The 15,683-nt window shown below is 36.1% G+C and overlaps 1 protein-coding gene across 1 annotated transcript in view; it reads left to right on the top strand.

Annotated features, from left to right (window-relative positions):
- Positions 1-15,683, top strand: part of GORASP2 (golgi reassembly stacking protein 2) — a 34,251-nt gene that overhangs the window by 8,583 nt on the left and 9,985 nt on the right. Inside the window, exons 2-5 of the mRNA XM_049616043.1 lie at positions 9,154-9,234; positions 10,582-10,785; positions 11,710-11,796; positions 12,514-12,644. Coding sequence (XP_049472000.1) covers positions 9,154-9,234; positions 10,582-10,785; positions 11,710-11,796; positions 12,514-12,644 — 503 coding nt within the window. The remainder of the gene's footprint in view (positions 1-9,153; positions 9,235-10,581; positions 10,786-11,709; positions 11,797-12,513; positions 12,645-15,683) is intronic.

The raw sequence follows: 15,683 nt of genomic DNA, 5'->3' as shown, positions 1-15,683 counted from the left end.
GCAAGTTTTCTTTCCCTAAGAAACGCCTAAATTGGTATTTGAAGATTATAAAATTAGGTGACAACTTGTCAGACTTTTTGCTTCTTTTGGAGCAGGTTTCAGTTTCTTTCAACATCATTTTTCTGATATACAGACTTTCTCTAAGAAAGTGCAGTGTATTGATGGGTTTTAATTTCCTTGGTTATCATTAGAATTTTTAAATTGCTTCATATGTTATAAATTACATCATAGGGTCAGTCAGAAAAACATGCTCTTTGAGTTATTTTGGTAGAACATATAAGAATGTTTTAGCAAACTGGGGCGCCTCGGTGACTCGGTTGAGCGTCTGACTTTGGCTCAGGTCATAATCTCCCTGTTCGAACCCCACGTCAGGCTGTGTGCTGACAGCTCAGACCCTGGAGCCTGCTTCAGATTCTGTGTCTCTCTCTCTCGTCTTACCCCTCTCCTGCTCGTGCTCTCTCTTTATCTCAAAAATAAACATTAAAAAAAAAAATGTTTCAGCAAGTAAAGCTTGAACTCTTCCAGTCTACTGCAAAATAATTTCCACATATTTGTATCAAGTCCCAAACAGGAACACTGGCCCTTTTCAGACATGGAAGAGCCCCCCCCCCCCACACACACACACAAAGTGTCTTTCTATTTTTATTTATTTATTTTTATAACTGAAGGATTTCGGGTTTATTTTTATTATATCACACCCCCCAAGTTTTCTCACATCATTTTGATCACGCAAGCGTGTAAATATGTAACATGAGGCCTTATGTGTATAGTTGAAATGAATCATTATCAATACTTGGATTACTTGGATTGGACTTAATTTTTACTTTTATTTAATATCCCTGGTGGTTTTTTAAATAGTACAAAACATTAAATTGAGAGAGGAGATGATGGTATAGACAGAACTACCTTTTATGTGTGAAGGAATTGGTGGTGCAGTAATAAAAAGGAGACACATATCACTGAGCCCATTTTATGGAAACATCTCCTTGGTTAGAAAATGAGAAATAATTCACATACTAGCCAGACGTGTGATAGGTATGTCTTTGTATATCACCTTATGAAATGCTTGGTTTGATGATCTCCTGTATTCTGAAAGTAGCCTTGCAGTTTCCTTTCTTTGTTACATTAAGATGGCAGTTCTCCACTCCTCAGCTGGGAGTAGTATATAAATGATGGAGTTAAGAGAATGCCTACCCCCAACTCCACCCAAACTCTTCTCCCCTTCTATTCTGCTGCCCCTCTCTCCTCAAGCCAAGATTTAAGAGAGTGGTTCATGCGAAATGACCCAAACCTAGTATAAAGTACTATGACACTTTTAACCCCCGGAGAAGAGATGGATGCTTCCCTGGAAAGCAACCAGCTTAGAACAATTAGGTCTGTACACAAGGGAGAATCCATGTTAAATCTGGTAAAACTGCCTCATGGTCCAGGATCAGAAGGTGAGAGAAAAGCCAAAAGTTTAATTGCATTTATTATCTGGAGGTTGATTGGACAAAAAGAGTTAATGACATCTTGTAGGACTCTTTCCAATTTTATTTTTATTACAGATCAAAGCAAGAAATTTATTTTCCACTGCAACTCATGTGTACTACTACATTTCATGAAAAATAATGACCCTTATGAAGTCATGAATTTTTTGTATTTTATCTATTCTGATAGTTTCTTATTTTGACATTTCCCTCTTCTGTAATGGTCCACTAAATTGATTTCAGAACAAACTCCCTGTAGTAATTGGATGACACCACTTTAAGAAGAATTTATATATAGTTGGTGATTCCAAATCCAGCTTCTAATCATTGGTGCTAATTTCTTTTTATGTACTGGGGATGGATACCCCTTCACTGTGCAGTTTCTCTTATAAGCTCATTTTTTGTTTCTTGAGTAAAAATCTCTAGCAGATTTTATCTTGCATATTGTAGCTCTTTTTTCTAGAGTGCTTATGAAAGAAGTATTTCTTTCATGTTGTGAAATTTATTTTGGTAAGATAACCTCCAGATGTAAAGTTGAACTCTTATAAGTGCCAGTAAGTGTGTTCATAATTTATTCTACATGTGGGTGTTTGGCTCACATTTATTTTTGTCATTCCCTTGTAAGCATAATTACTCTTCAGTATTTTCAGCTGCTATGTTGTATTCCTTAATTGTTCAAAGTAAACCATGAGGCCTGAGAAGACTTCAGCATGCTTGTTAGAACTCCCAGGGAATGGATTTGTCTAAAGTCAGTTTTTTCCTTAAAATGGAGTATTTGCTGCTTTCAATATCAAGAATATATTATAAACAAATCTATGTTTTAAATGCATTGCATGCTTCCACCATTACTGATAGGTGTACATATATTAAAAAATTTTTTTAATCTTAATTGTTGTGATGATGTCCATGTGCTGTATTGGAATACATGTACTTATCACCTAGACTTGGGCTGTGCAGTACAGTAGTCTCTAGCCACATATGGCTGTTTAAACTTGGATGTAAATTATTTAAATTAAATGAAGTTTAAAACCCACTTCCAGAGTCACACAAGCCACATTTCACATGTGGGTAGTGGCTACTGTATTGGACAGCACACGATACAGAAGATTTTTATAATTGCGAAAAGTTCTAAAAGCAGCTTAATAGTGGAGACCTTTTTAAATTTTTGTATTCCCTACCACAAGACACAACCACAACTACACCTTTTTTGTTAGCGCACAGTTTATACTCACTTGGTAGAATTTGGTAAGTGGCACAAGTTAACACTCAACTTTTTATTTTTCTTTTGGTTTTTGATTTTTTAAATTTTTATTTATTCTCATTTTCTGCCAGCTGTCATTTTTTTGCTGTAAGCAAGTGGCAGTGGCATCTCTTTCAGTTCTTTTGTTTGGTTAGTACTCTGTTCGTGGCTTGGAATCAGGTAGCCAAACCACGTAAATATAAATAGAATCTAAGAGTGGTCCTGAAATGTTCTGAAAGGGGAGCATTAGAGTAAGTTATTTTGTGGCCTTTGTACTGACTGCTTTGTACTCAACTGACCGTTGAGATTTAATTGCTGGCTTTCAAAGTATGTTCTTTGTAGGTGAAATATTTGGTATGTTCCTAGGTTGTAATAATTGTATTTCTGCTTTTTGGATAGAGGGGAGTATATGTTAAAGCTTTTTAAAGTGCACATAAGTGTAAAGCTTGATGAATTTTCACAGACAACATACTCGTGTAACCAGCATCCCATCCCTCTCCAGGCACACTCTGACTTACCCACCAACCCCCTCAGAGTGAATGCTGTCCTGATTTCTAACAGCATAGATTAATTTGACCTGTTCTTAGCTTTATATAAATGGAATCATATGTACTCATTTGTGTCTGGCCTCTTTTGCTCACATACCACTTGTAAAACATATCCATCTTGTGTATTGTTGTGGGTTTTGTTTTATTAATTTACCTTATACCATCGAGAGATTATATCAAGATTGATTTATCTGTTCTGCTGTTCATGGGAATTAATGTAGTTTTTAGTCTGGGGCTAGTACAAATAGTGCTGCTGTGAACATTCAACTGTGTGTGTCTTTTGAAGAACATCTGTATACCCATTTCTATTGGGTATTTTTAAACAGTGCAATATTTGGTCAAATATTTCAATATTAACAGATATTGCCAAATAGTTTGCTCATTTGCATTCCCACCAGCAGTAATTGAAGTTTCCAGCTGTTTTGTATCCTCACAAACATTTAGTATTTTCCATCTTTTTCATTTTCGCCGGTCTGGCAGGTGGTATCACATTGTGGTTTTAATTTGCAGCTATTGAAGTTGAGCATATTTTCATATTTATTGGCCACATCAGTACCCTTTTTTGTTTAGTGTCTGCTAAAATCTTTTCCCCATTTCTCCATTAAGTTATTATTTTTTTTTAGCAGCTTCATTGAGATACAATTTACCTGCCATTAAATTCGGCCTTTTAAAGTATACAGTTCACAGGTTTTTTAGTATATTCAGAGTTGTGCAACCGTCACTAGTATCTAATTCCAGAACCTTTTTATTCCCCCCGGAAAGAAACTCCATACCCAATTGCAGCTACTTCCCATTCCTCCTACCCCCAGCCCCTGGCAACCACTAATCTACTTTCTGTTTCTGTGGATTTGCCTGTTTTGGACATTTCATATAAATGGAATCATGCAATATGTGGTCTTTGTGATTTAGCATAGTGTTTTCAAGGGTCATTCATGTTGTAGCATGAATACTTCCTTTTTATTGCCAGATAATACTTCATTCTATGGGTGTAACACATTTGTTTATTCATTCATCAGTTATGGGACATTGGGTTGTTTCCACTTTCTGGCTGCTATGAATAATGCAGCTATGAATTTTGTGTACAAGTTTTTATGTGGACATGCTTTCATTTCTCTTTTTTATATATCTAGGAGTGGAATTGCTGGGTCACATGGTAACTCTTTGTTTAACATTTGAGGATCTGCCAAACTGTTCCCACAGCAACTGCACCATTTTATATTCCCACCACTAATATATGAGGGTTTGTTTCAAACCTTTGTTAGTATCTTTTTTATTTTAGCCAGTCTTGTGGATGTGAAGTTGTATCTCATTGTGGTTTTACTGTCTCTTTCTTAATCATTTGCAGTAATTCTAAATTTGTTCTGAATATAGCTCCTTTGTTGGATGTATAATAAATCTTTCCATTGTCTTAAGTATGTCTTTTGATGAGCAGAAGTTTGTAGTTTTAGTATAATTCATTAATTTTTTTAGTTTATGATTAGTGTTTTTTGTATCCAGTTTAAGAAGTCTTTCATATTTGAAAATCTCAAAGATATTCTCCTTTGTATTCCTCTGAAGGCTCTGTCATTTTACCTTTGACTCTACCTCTGTGGTTTTATTTTTTTATTTTGTTTTTTGTTTTATTACAAATTTATTGCAAATTCTTTCCCTTTCCTTTTTTAAAGAGGAGAAAGACGATTAATGCATAATTAGAACAATCATGTAGTGTCCAGGAATTCATTAGTTGTAAAGATTTGCCCTCAGGTGGTGATTGCAGAGTTAGGAAGGTGACTTTAAGATTTGTAGAAACCCCCCCCTCTCCCACCGGGGGTGCCTGGCTGGCTCAGTTGGAAGAGCATGTGACTCTTGATCTTGGGGTTGAGTTAAGGCTCCAGGTTGGGTATAGAGATTACATAATACATACGTACATACATATATACATATAAACTAATTTTACATTAATTAACTAACTTAAAAAGAAAGATTTGTTTAGGCATCAGACATGCCAGGCACATCATTAAAAAAAGATTTGTAGGACTCCTATCATATATCAGAGTCTTAGCTAGGCATTTCATAAACTCATTCAATCTCTACAGTATTCATGCACAGTAGATGATGTTATCCTTTACTTGTGGATGGAAAGACTGAGGCCCAGAAAGGTAAATAATCTTTCCCAAGTTCACGCAGCTAATAAGGTAAGAGCATGCCTCAAAATCAAGTCAGTCTGATTCTAGAACTCCATTATCTTTACATTGTGCATTTTTTCAAAATCTTGCAAAATCTTAACTATAAACTTTCCAATTTAACCTATTCATCTTAAATTGCTGTAATATTTGGCCCAATAATAAATACTAATGATCTATGGAACCAGATAGATAGATGGATAGATGGATCCAGGGTTTTATATATTCATTTTTTTAATTAAGGTGGTTTGAAGGAAGCAGGTGAATCAATAATTGAGAGATCTTCTAGGGGGCAGGAAGTATTGAAGTGGTAATCTGATGCCTGACAGATTGGGTGCCTAAGAGATTCTTGTCAGTGGATAGTATTGCCAGAGAAACTTAACCTGTGTGGATGTTTAATTTGCTGTGTTGTAGATCTTGTTTTGCATGCTATGAAATGTAGGAAATTGTCTTTAAGTATATTAGGGTCAAAGAGAGCATTTTCTAGGGCTCCCTCTGTTGGCTTCCTGTTAGATACCTAGTTGCCAGAATTGTACTGGTACTAATGATGTAAATAAATTTAGGAAAGAAGTTAACTTCAAGGTACATTAGAAACAGAGGAGATTGATGTTTGTAGCAAATGCAAATAGAAAAATAGAGAAAGGGTTATTTAAGTGTACTTATTTTAGAATTCAAATTTGGCTATTGAATTTCTTTTGAGTAATGGGAAAGAATAGTTCTAATGTTATTAGGAACTCCATTTCAAATAGTGGTAAAACTTTATACTTGGAGGGTGGCATGATAAGCATCAGTGTGTGGGATCAACTTTCTAAGTTGGTGATGACATTACAAAAGTACTATCTTTGTCCCTTTTTAACTGAAAGATAAACTTTTGGCAGCCTCAGTGGAGAAGTCTGAAATTGATCAATGGACTGGTTGGTTTCTAGAAAAAAAAGTCATTTGGAAACATTCAGATTCAGAGAATTAGAGGATTAGATGAGGACCTTATTAAGTGAGAAACGCCACAGCAAAGGGTCTCCAGGAGTCTATGCTAATTATCCTCTTTTCACACTTGAGGCATTTCACACCTAATTGCTAGGCACCTAATAGGCATTTCACACCTAGTAGATCATGACTCTTTCCCAGCTAGCTGTGACTTGACCTCCCTTTTCTTCTCATAATAACTCCAGACTGCCACTGTTTTCCTTTCAGAGTTGCCTTTTGAAGAGAAATCTGTCTGCCACTTCGAGTTCTAGACATTTTGCTTGGTAACATGTAGAATATAAAATATCCTTCATTTAAGAAAACTGAGTATAAAGAAGCTAAATGAGTTTGTGCTGATTATTTTCATTAGAGCTAACACTTGTAAATAATAAAACCCTTTGATATTTAATCAACTTGTTTAATTTACAAAAATGATGTAGTCCCAAATTTGCAAGAGAATTTACAGAAAGCAAGATTAAACGGTTTTAGTAAATTAAAACATGGAGCCATCTTTATAATGGACAACTTTTGTATTGTGACAAATGAAGAAGACCTAGTTTTACTTCTTCAGAAGCAGTGATAGTATAATTTGGTTTTACCTAAAAGGTAACATTTGGGGCGCCTGGGTGGCTCAGTCGGTTAAGCATCCGACTTCAGCTCAGGTCACGATCTCACGGTCCGTGAGTTCGAGCCCCGCGTCGGGCTCTGGGCTGATGGCTCAGAGCCTGGAGCCTGCTTCCGATTCTGTGTCTCCCTCTCTCTCTGCCCCTCCCCTGTTCATGCTCTGTCTCTCTCTGTCCCAAAAATAAATAAACGTTAAAAAAAAAAAAAAAGGTAACATTAGTCCAAAAAGTAATGAATGTATCATTAATCAAAGATTAAATTTCCTTAATCCAAGAAGTCTGGTATTAGAGGAACATATTCTGGGTTCCTTCCTGGGTTCCATTTTGAAAGCAGTAAAATTTGTTACTGTATAGATAACTGCAGATTTGTGTGTGGATGAATGAGTGCATCTATTATTTGCATAACTTCAGAATTGACTATTGACTGTTAGAACTGTTGGGAGTGTTACAGATAATCGGCCTGCAAATATCCATGCAAACCTCGTTTTCAAAGGATAGTTTTGACAGTATAAAATAATATCACTCTGAATAAAAAGTCCTTAAAACATTATGAAAATATTTTAGAGGAAATACAAAGTGGATTGTATTAACTTTTTGCTGTTTTGTCATACTATATTACTATTGCCAGCTACTAATATTTTTATTACTGTAAATTTAGAATATTTAATAATTTTAGTCCATTTCAAGTTTGGTATGCTAACTAACCATTTGAATTGTTGAGAATCTAAGTAATCTTAATCTTCCATTTAAAGTCCTGTATAAGTCTGGCTCCACTCTTTTTTTCCAGTCTCCTTACTGGACTAATGTTATAAGATAATACTTTTGAGTTTAACCTCTGCCACGAGCCAACTATAGGACCATAGGCAAGTCACAGGATGGTTTCTTCACCTGCAAATAAAAGAATTGCACAAAATCTGTGGGTTTAGCACTTTATTTGGAGAAACCCTTTGAGAATCTAATGAAAGCCATGGATCTTTATACCCGGAAAACTGCTGATTTCTACAAAATGTTGCATATAATTTCAGGAGCTGCAGTGCTCCCTGAAGCTATCCACACAGACCTCAGTTTAAGATCCCCTGGATTAGAAGTTTTGTGATTTTCAAAATCTATAATTCTATATTTCTGTCCCACACCATTCTGTTGTCTAGCTATACTATATTATGATCCCCATTTTTTCAGACTCCTGGATATTTACTCATTTCAACTTTCAGATGTCCTTTTTATCCCCTTACCTATCTCAACTTTAAAACCCTCTATTTTTTTTATAAGTGGTATATTCTTAAAAAAGTTTTTAAATGTTTTTTTATTTTTGAGAGAGCACAGGCAGGGAAGGGTCAGAGAGAAGGAGAAACAGAACCCGAAGCAGGCTCCAGGCTCTGAGCTATCAGCACAGAGCCTGACTCGGGACTTGAACCCATGAGCTGTGAGATCATGACCTGAGCGTTGGTCGCTTAACCAACTGAGCCACCCAGGCTCCCCCAAAACCATTTATTTTAAAGCACAATTCGGATGTCTTTTTTTTTTTCCTGTGAAGCTTCTTCAGTCAGAATTACTCTTCTCCTTAGAACTCTGTACCTCCATTATAGCCCTTAACCTCTGTAGTTATTAGAGGACTGTGTGTCCTCTGTCTCTCCTTCCTCTTGTCTGTTCCTTAATAGATTATAAATATCTTGACATAGTAGCTATGTTCCTTTTTTTAATTTTTGTTAATTTAATTAATTAATTAATTAATTAATTTGTTTAATTAAGTTTTGTTAATTGAGTGGTGCCTTACTAGTAGTAGTCGTGGAATAAATACTTGCTAAATTAATTTGAATTTGTCACTCAGTTGTAATGAGTAACTGTCTGCTATGTCCTGTGCTACAACCTGAGAAGGTTGCCCCCAACCCCCAAAAGTAGAAGGTAGAGTGAAATAGGACCATAGAGAAAGAACCTCATGTGTGGGATGAACTTAAAGAATAGGTAGAATATAGGGAACTACAAGGGCATTAGCTGGGAGAGAGGAAGAGAAATGAGAGAACTAGTGTGTTTTACCTCTTATCAGTGAAATTATCTTAATTTTACTGAAAAGAGATAGGTATTAAAATTTAGCTCATAATTTTTAATTAAGCTTTGCATTTTTCTTTTTTGGCACTTTTGTTTTTACAGGTACAAGAAAATTCCCCAGGACATAGAGCTGGACTGGAGCCATTCTTTGATTTTATTGTTTCCATTAATGGTTCGAGATTAGTAAGTTCAGCTTTTTGTAGTTTTGACTATAGTATTTTGTAACCTTTTGAAATTGGAATTTTTCAGATTATCTGGGGTGGATGTTTATTCATTAGTTACAAACATTAAATGGAGTTATGATACCAGTTTGTAAAAATTATGTTAGTAAACATGAAAATGTCAAATACAAAATACTATATATACCTCACCCTTCAGTGACTATCTTAGGAGAATAAAATTCCTGGAGACTTTTATATGTTAAATATTTAATTTTTTTAAGCAGAAAGAAATAATTAGGATTAAAAAGTTTGCTTTTTCAGTAATGTCAAACTTCTGTATGTTACTGACAAGTGGATTAGTAAAGACCCGTTCTCAAATAACTTAGTTTTCTTGGAGCTGAATTCCTTGATATATATAAATAATATTATTGGAACCAGATAATTATGTTCCAAAAGTACAGAATTAAAACCACCTTTTATAAGTTGCTTTCAGTTTCCCTGTAGTAAAGTCTTAAGGAAAAAAAAATTAGATAATTTCAGCAACAGAAATTCTTACGACTATGGCTACTTGGTTGGTTTATTTTTTCATAGCAGTTTTTGTTCATTATCAGCATCTCCTACATAATGGCTTTCAACTTTTTGTTCATTATCAGCATCTCCTATATAATGGCCTTTTTTCATTTATGTAATGAAATATTTAACATACTGCTTCCATTTTTCTCTCCTGCCAGTTCCTAATAAATTAATAAAGCATATGTTTAGGAGTACTGTCCAAAATTAAACTACAACCTCAGCAAATGTTCTAGATTTTAAAATCAAAGTCATACCAATTTTGTTAGTAATATGACTTCTTAAGAAGTATTTTGTTTTTTGGGTTTTCTTTTATTTTTCTTACTAAAAACAATTTTTTTAAATGTTTATTATTTATTTTTGAGAGAGAGAATCCACAGAATCCAAAGCAGGCTCCAGGCTCTGAACTGTCAGCACAAAGCTGTATGTGGGGCTCGAACTCACAAACTGCGAGATCACGATCTGAGCCGAAGTTGGACGGTTAACCAACTGAGCCACCCAGGCACCCCGGTGTATTTTGGTTTTTTATCACTAAAGCTCTAGATCACCTCAAATAATGTTGGGTTTCAAAATCCATAATCCGTAGTTAACTATTAGAAAAAAGTCAGAAGTTGTTGATAACATAGGAGTTCTTAATTTTTTGACATTCTTTCACTTCAAGGAGCATTTGAATGTTAATGAAAGCTTTACCTGTTGGATGTTGATTATTAATACTACTCCAGTAGGGCCATAGGATGCTTAAGCTAAAATAGTTAACATTTTTTATTTATTAAGAAAAAATATTTCTATGTGTTCACAGAATAAAGACAATGACACTCTTAAGGATCTACTGAAAGCAAATGTTGAAAAACCTGTAAAAATGCTTATCTACAGTAGTAAAACACTGGAGCTTCGAGAGACCTCTGTCACACCAAGTAACATGTGGGGTGGCCAGGGCTTGTTGGGAGTGAGCATTCGTTTCTGCAGCTTTGATGGGGCAAATGAAAACGTTTGGCATGTATTGGTAGGTATCAAGTGTGAGCTGTTACTTGAAATTTAAGAAATGTTGTAGAAAGGTGCTGTCTTCAGCTTGGTTGGATTATAGAGGTATTATTACTATTATTATTATTATTATTATTAGGCTATTTTTAGTTTCTGAAAAATGGAATTCATTGCTTTAAAAATATGGATTAATAATTTTTTTAAACTTAGGAATAATTTGTAAAACTTAGGGTGCCTGGGTGGCTTAGTCTGTTGAGCATCCGACTCTTGATTTTGGCTCAGGTCATGATCTCACAGTTTGTGAGATTGAGCCCCACGTTGGGCTTTATGCTGACAGTGCAGAGCCTGCTTGGGATTCTCTGTCTGCCCCTCCCCTGCTCACACACATGAACTCTCTCAAAATAAATTAAAAAAAAAAAAAGGAAGAGCAGCAAATGTAGGTGCCTAAGAACTATTTTTCTATTGATTTATCCATTAGAAGAATTGTTAAAGCAGATAGCTACAAACAGCTAAAATAATAAATATTTTAAATATTTATTAAATATTATGTGATTTTATGTTTGAGAGATTTAAATATGTATAATTCTATAGTTTCTGACATGTCTAACAAGATAGAAGTACAGAGGTTTTTAAATTTTTTTTTTTAACGTTTATTTTTAAGAGAGAAAGACAGTGCTAGAGGGGGAGGGACAGAGAGAGAGGGAGACACAGAATCCAAAGCAGGCTCCAGGCTCTGAGCTGTCAGCACAGAGCCTGACACAGGGCTCAAACCCACGGACCATGAGATCGTGACCTGACCTGAAGTCAGACACTTAACCGACTGAGCTGCCCAGGTGCCCCAGAAGTACAGGGGTTTTTAAATCATTATAATTAAGGACTAAACTGTAAAATTTGAAAGATTATTTTATGTACATTAATTTGGGGGTGTGTTTTTGTGCTATTCCAGGAAGTAGAATCAAATTCTCCTGCAGCACTGGCAGGTCTTAGACCTCACAGTGATTATATCATTGGAGCAGATACAGTCATGAATGAGGTAATTAGTGTGTTTGTTAATAATGAAAGTTGTATATTCTCATTAATGTTAAGTTCAGAAGTATATTTGCATACTTCACATTTAGAGTTGAAATTTAGTTCTTGGCTGATCAAGATAACTTTCACAACAGGGTGTTAAACAGAATATCTGGGAGGTATCTTACTAGGTATAGCTGTGAGGAAAAATACATATGTGTGGCAGTTGCACAGATTTTGTATGAGATATACAGAAATCTCTTACATACTTCAAGACTAAATCAAATGTTCATTTTAGTTATTGATTTCATTTTCTCTTCCTCTTTTTAAGGGATCAAAGTTGGCTCAGCTGCATTAGATCCTTTTCCTTGTCTGTTAGCTAGTGGAAGTATATATTGCTAAAAAAAGTGAGAGGAAAAATATGATGCCCAGGTAACCAGGTCTTACTAATGAAGAGTAAAAGCAGAATATGTAGAATTTGGGTGTAGAAGAGTTTTGCTAAACTTGCTGACTAGGTCTTAGAGAACTGGACATAAGACCTTGCACATAGGAGCTAGGTAAAATATCTGAAACCTTGTTTGGAATATTGGTTTTAAGGAATGAATTTTATGTCTAGCGGCAGGGCCCACAGTCTGTACTTTTTAAAAAGGTTTTCCAGGTGATTCCGATATTAACCAGGTTTGACCCACTGTTCTAAAGTTCAGTAATGTAAAAATGTTTCTTTCCTGTGATGCTTTTGCAGTCTGAAGATCTGTTCAGCCTTATTGAAACACATGAAGCAAAACCATTGAAACTTTATGTGTATAATACAGACACTGATAACTGTCGAGAAGTGATTATTACACCAAATTCCGCATGGGGTGGAGAAGGCAGGTAAGATCACCTTTTAGACTAAGTAATGATTGCATAAACTTACAGTAAACATGATTGCTTTTATTTTTAAACAACTTACTGGTTTATTATAAGACTTTTCTTGAGAAAAGGAAAGAGCTGACCTGGAATATCGAATTCAGTAATCCATTTTTTTTTTTTAATGTTTTATTTATTTTTGAGACAGAGAGAGACAGAGCATGAGCAGGGGAGGGGCAGAGAGAGAGGGAGACACAGAATCGGAAGCAGGCTCCAGGCTCTGAGCTGTCGGCACAGAGCCTGACGTGGGGCTCGAACTCACAAACTGCGAGATCATGACCTGAGCCGAAGTCAGATGCTTAACGGATTGAGCCACCCAGGTGCCCCTCAGTAATCCATTTTTTTAAAGAACATATTTAGGTAGTGTCCTTTTCCTTACTGATCTAAGAGTGAACAGCCTTGTTTTGTTTTGTATTTTAATAAAACAGTTTTCAGTTTTATTTTCCCAGTTCCCTTCCCCAGCAATGGGACAATACAATTGTAACTTTGTCTAGCTGCTGGGGAAATTCCTTAGCATTTTGTGGAAAACTGTTGGCTTTCAGAAGTGGACAAACTAGCCAAAAGTTAGACAAAATTGCAGCAACTATAAGAAGCAATTTAGAAAGAGGATCAAGCCACGCAGAGAAGCAAACTAGAAAATCAGTTTCTCGGGACTGTTCATCAAGTCAGTTTCCTAATTTCAAAAAGCCAAAGCAAAACATGTGGACCTAACTTTGCCTCTGTAGGTCTTTCAGCTGTTGTTTAAATTGTACAAGTTTTTCATTATCTTGAAAGCCTTGTTTAATTGAGGAATTTTTGAGCATAAGCCATAATTATAGGAAAGCCTAGGGTTTGGAAACTTTCACACATATTTTATAAAAGTTTCAGTAATTGCTGGTAAGGGGATGACCTAGTTGACACAGGCAGAGAAAGCCCCTATTTGTTCATAATCATTCCCCACACTACCTGAGATTCTGTAGCTGACTAGATATTGCAACCAGGATGCTAGCTTTTTGCAATTTGAGAAAATAGATAGAGGTATCACCTTAAGAATCTGGCCTTTCTGGGACAATTCTTGATCAAGTTATTATCTTTTGTCCAGGTTTGTAAACACACAGAAATATGATCTTCTCAAGGCATTCAAAACTGACTCATTTCAGAGGGACTGCCTCATATAAACTAAATTTGTAGAGAAGCTGATGTATTTATTAGAATGGCTTTTAGTTTATAATAGAAAAGCGTCTCTTCTCCAGTTAGAATACTCAGGTCGGATTAGCATCACAAGAGTACTCGGTAAGCATGGAATCATGGTGGAGTCCAATAGCAAAGAACATCACTAATTCTTTAATGTTTAATTCTGCAGACTAAATACTGCTACATTCTCATTCTTGGAGCCTTCTTTTCTAGACTCTGGCAACTATTCCTTTTCTGTGGAAGACATTTTTCTTTGTGACATGGTTTAGTATCATTGATCAGCCATTGCTTTAGACAGGTGCATATAGACCATTTTTAGTTTGCCCTCATCTGGCAGATATGTACCTGTGGGTTTCATTCCTTCCTCAGAGACTGACCAAATTTCATTTGTTCCGGCGTATTTCTCTTAGTTTCAGTCTCGGGCTATCCGTAAGTTTGCAGAGGGGCTCACTGTGGCCTCAGTGCTTTCTCTGCAACCACTTATTTTGATTAATCACCTTGTTTTAAAATGCACCTATGTCTGATAGGCTGTGATCAGTCAGTCTAAATTATTTAATCTTACTTTCTTCCTCTAAATCTGAGATCTAGTTTAGTGATAATTACAGATTTGATGGTAGAAGGGACGAAAAGTAAGCAAAGGAAGAGGTAATTTTGCAATAAGAAGCATCATTGCAAAGTCAGATTTGGCTTAGGAAGAGCGGAAGTTGGCCACTGCTTGCTCTCCCGGCTTTTGTTGGGGGCTCAAACACAGAAACAAAAGATGCATTGGCGGGGGAGAGGCAGAGATATCTGTGCATGGACTTCTCAGAAAGTATCAAGTAGTTTAAGAAATAAAAGTAATAATGATGGAAACCTAAGTTGGAATCTGATTGTGAAGGGCCTTAAATCCCACAGTCAGGAATTTGGATATACCTTGGGTAGTGGGACTGAGAAATACTGTACCAGTGGGGGTTTGTTGGTTCCAAACAGTAGAAACTAACTGTCGTTGTCCTAAGTAGACATGGGTTTATTGCTGTGGAGTTGCTCAGATAATCAAAGAAACAGCTTAAAGAATCAGATGTGGGAAGGACAGAATTCAGCACTGCTAGGGATTTAGAGAGGAAGGACTAATTGGCAGTTTTCATTAGTATTCTACTGAAGAGATGAAGCTGTTTTTGTTTTCTGTCACTCCCAAGATTTGCAGCCATGGGCAAAGAAAGGTGGATTGGCCTGGCTTTGGTTATGAGCCACTCCTTGGGTTGGACTAGGCTCCCTGATTGACAGTCCCACCAGCACTGCCAACAATGCGGAGAAGAAATTCTGCAAAGGGAAGAAGAGAAAAGGAATATTGGGAGGCCAGCAGACTGAAAAGCAGTGTGATCATGTCTTACTAGAAAGATGCCTCTGGTGGCAATGAGAGGATAAATTAGGACTCTGGATTAACTTGGATTGATTTGTGTCAGGCTCTGAAATAGAACTAGGGACTGTGTAAATGACATCATCGGGCAGAAGTACTTGGAGCTCTTTGGTGGAAAGGGCCGTATGTCATTCATTCAGCAAATAATTATTGAGTGTCTGCCATGTGTCAGGAACTGTTATGGCAGTAAACAAAACGAGGTCTCTGCTCTTAAGGACCTTAACATTTTATTGGGGGAGACAGCAGATAAATAAATGTGCAGTGTGTCAGATGAGGATAAATGCTTGAAGAAAAATAAAGGAGCTGTAAGGGTAGTGTCTGGTGAAGGGGGGTGCTGTTTTTTAAAGGGTGGTCAGAAGAGGCCTCTGATAGGATGACACTTAAAAGAATGGGAATTTGGTTTTGTATTTCCAAACCTCAGTGAAATGCAAGCT

Source organism: Panthera uncia, assembly GCF_023721935.1.
Source record: "Panthera uncia isolate 11264 chromosome C1 unlocalized genomic scaffold, Puncia_PCG_1.0 HiC_scaffold_3, whole genome shotgun sequence".
NCBI classification, from domain to species: Eukaryota; Metazoa; Chordata; class Mammalia; order Carnivora; family Felidae; genus Panthera; species Panthera uncia.
This window is presented reverse-complemented; position numbering and strand designations above follow the sequence as displayed.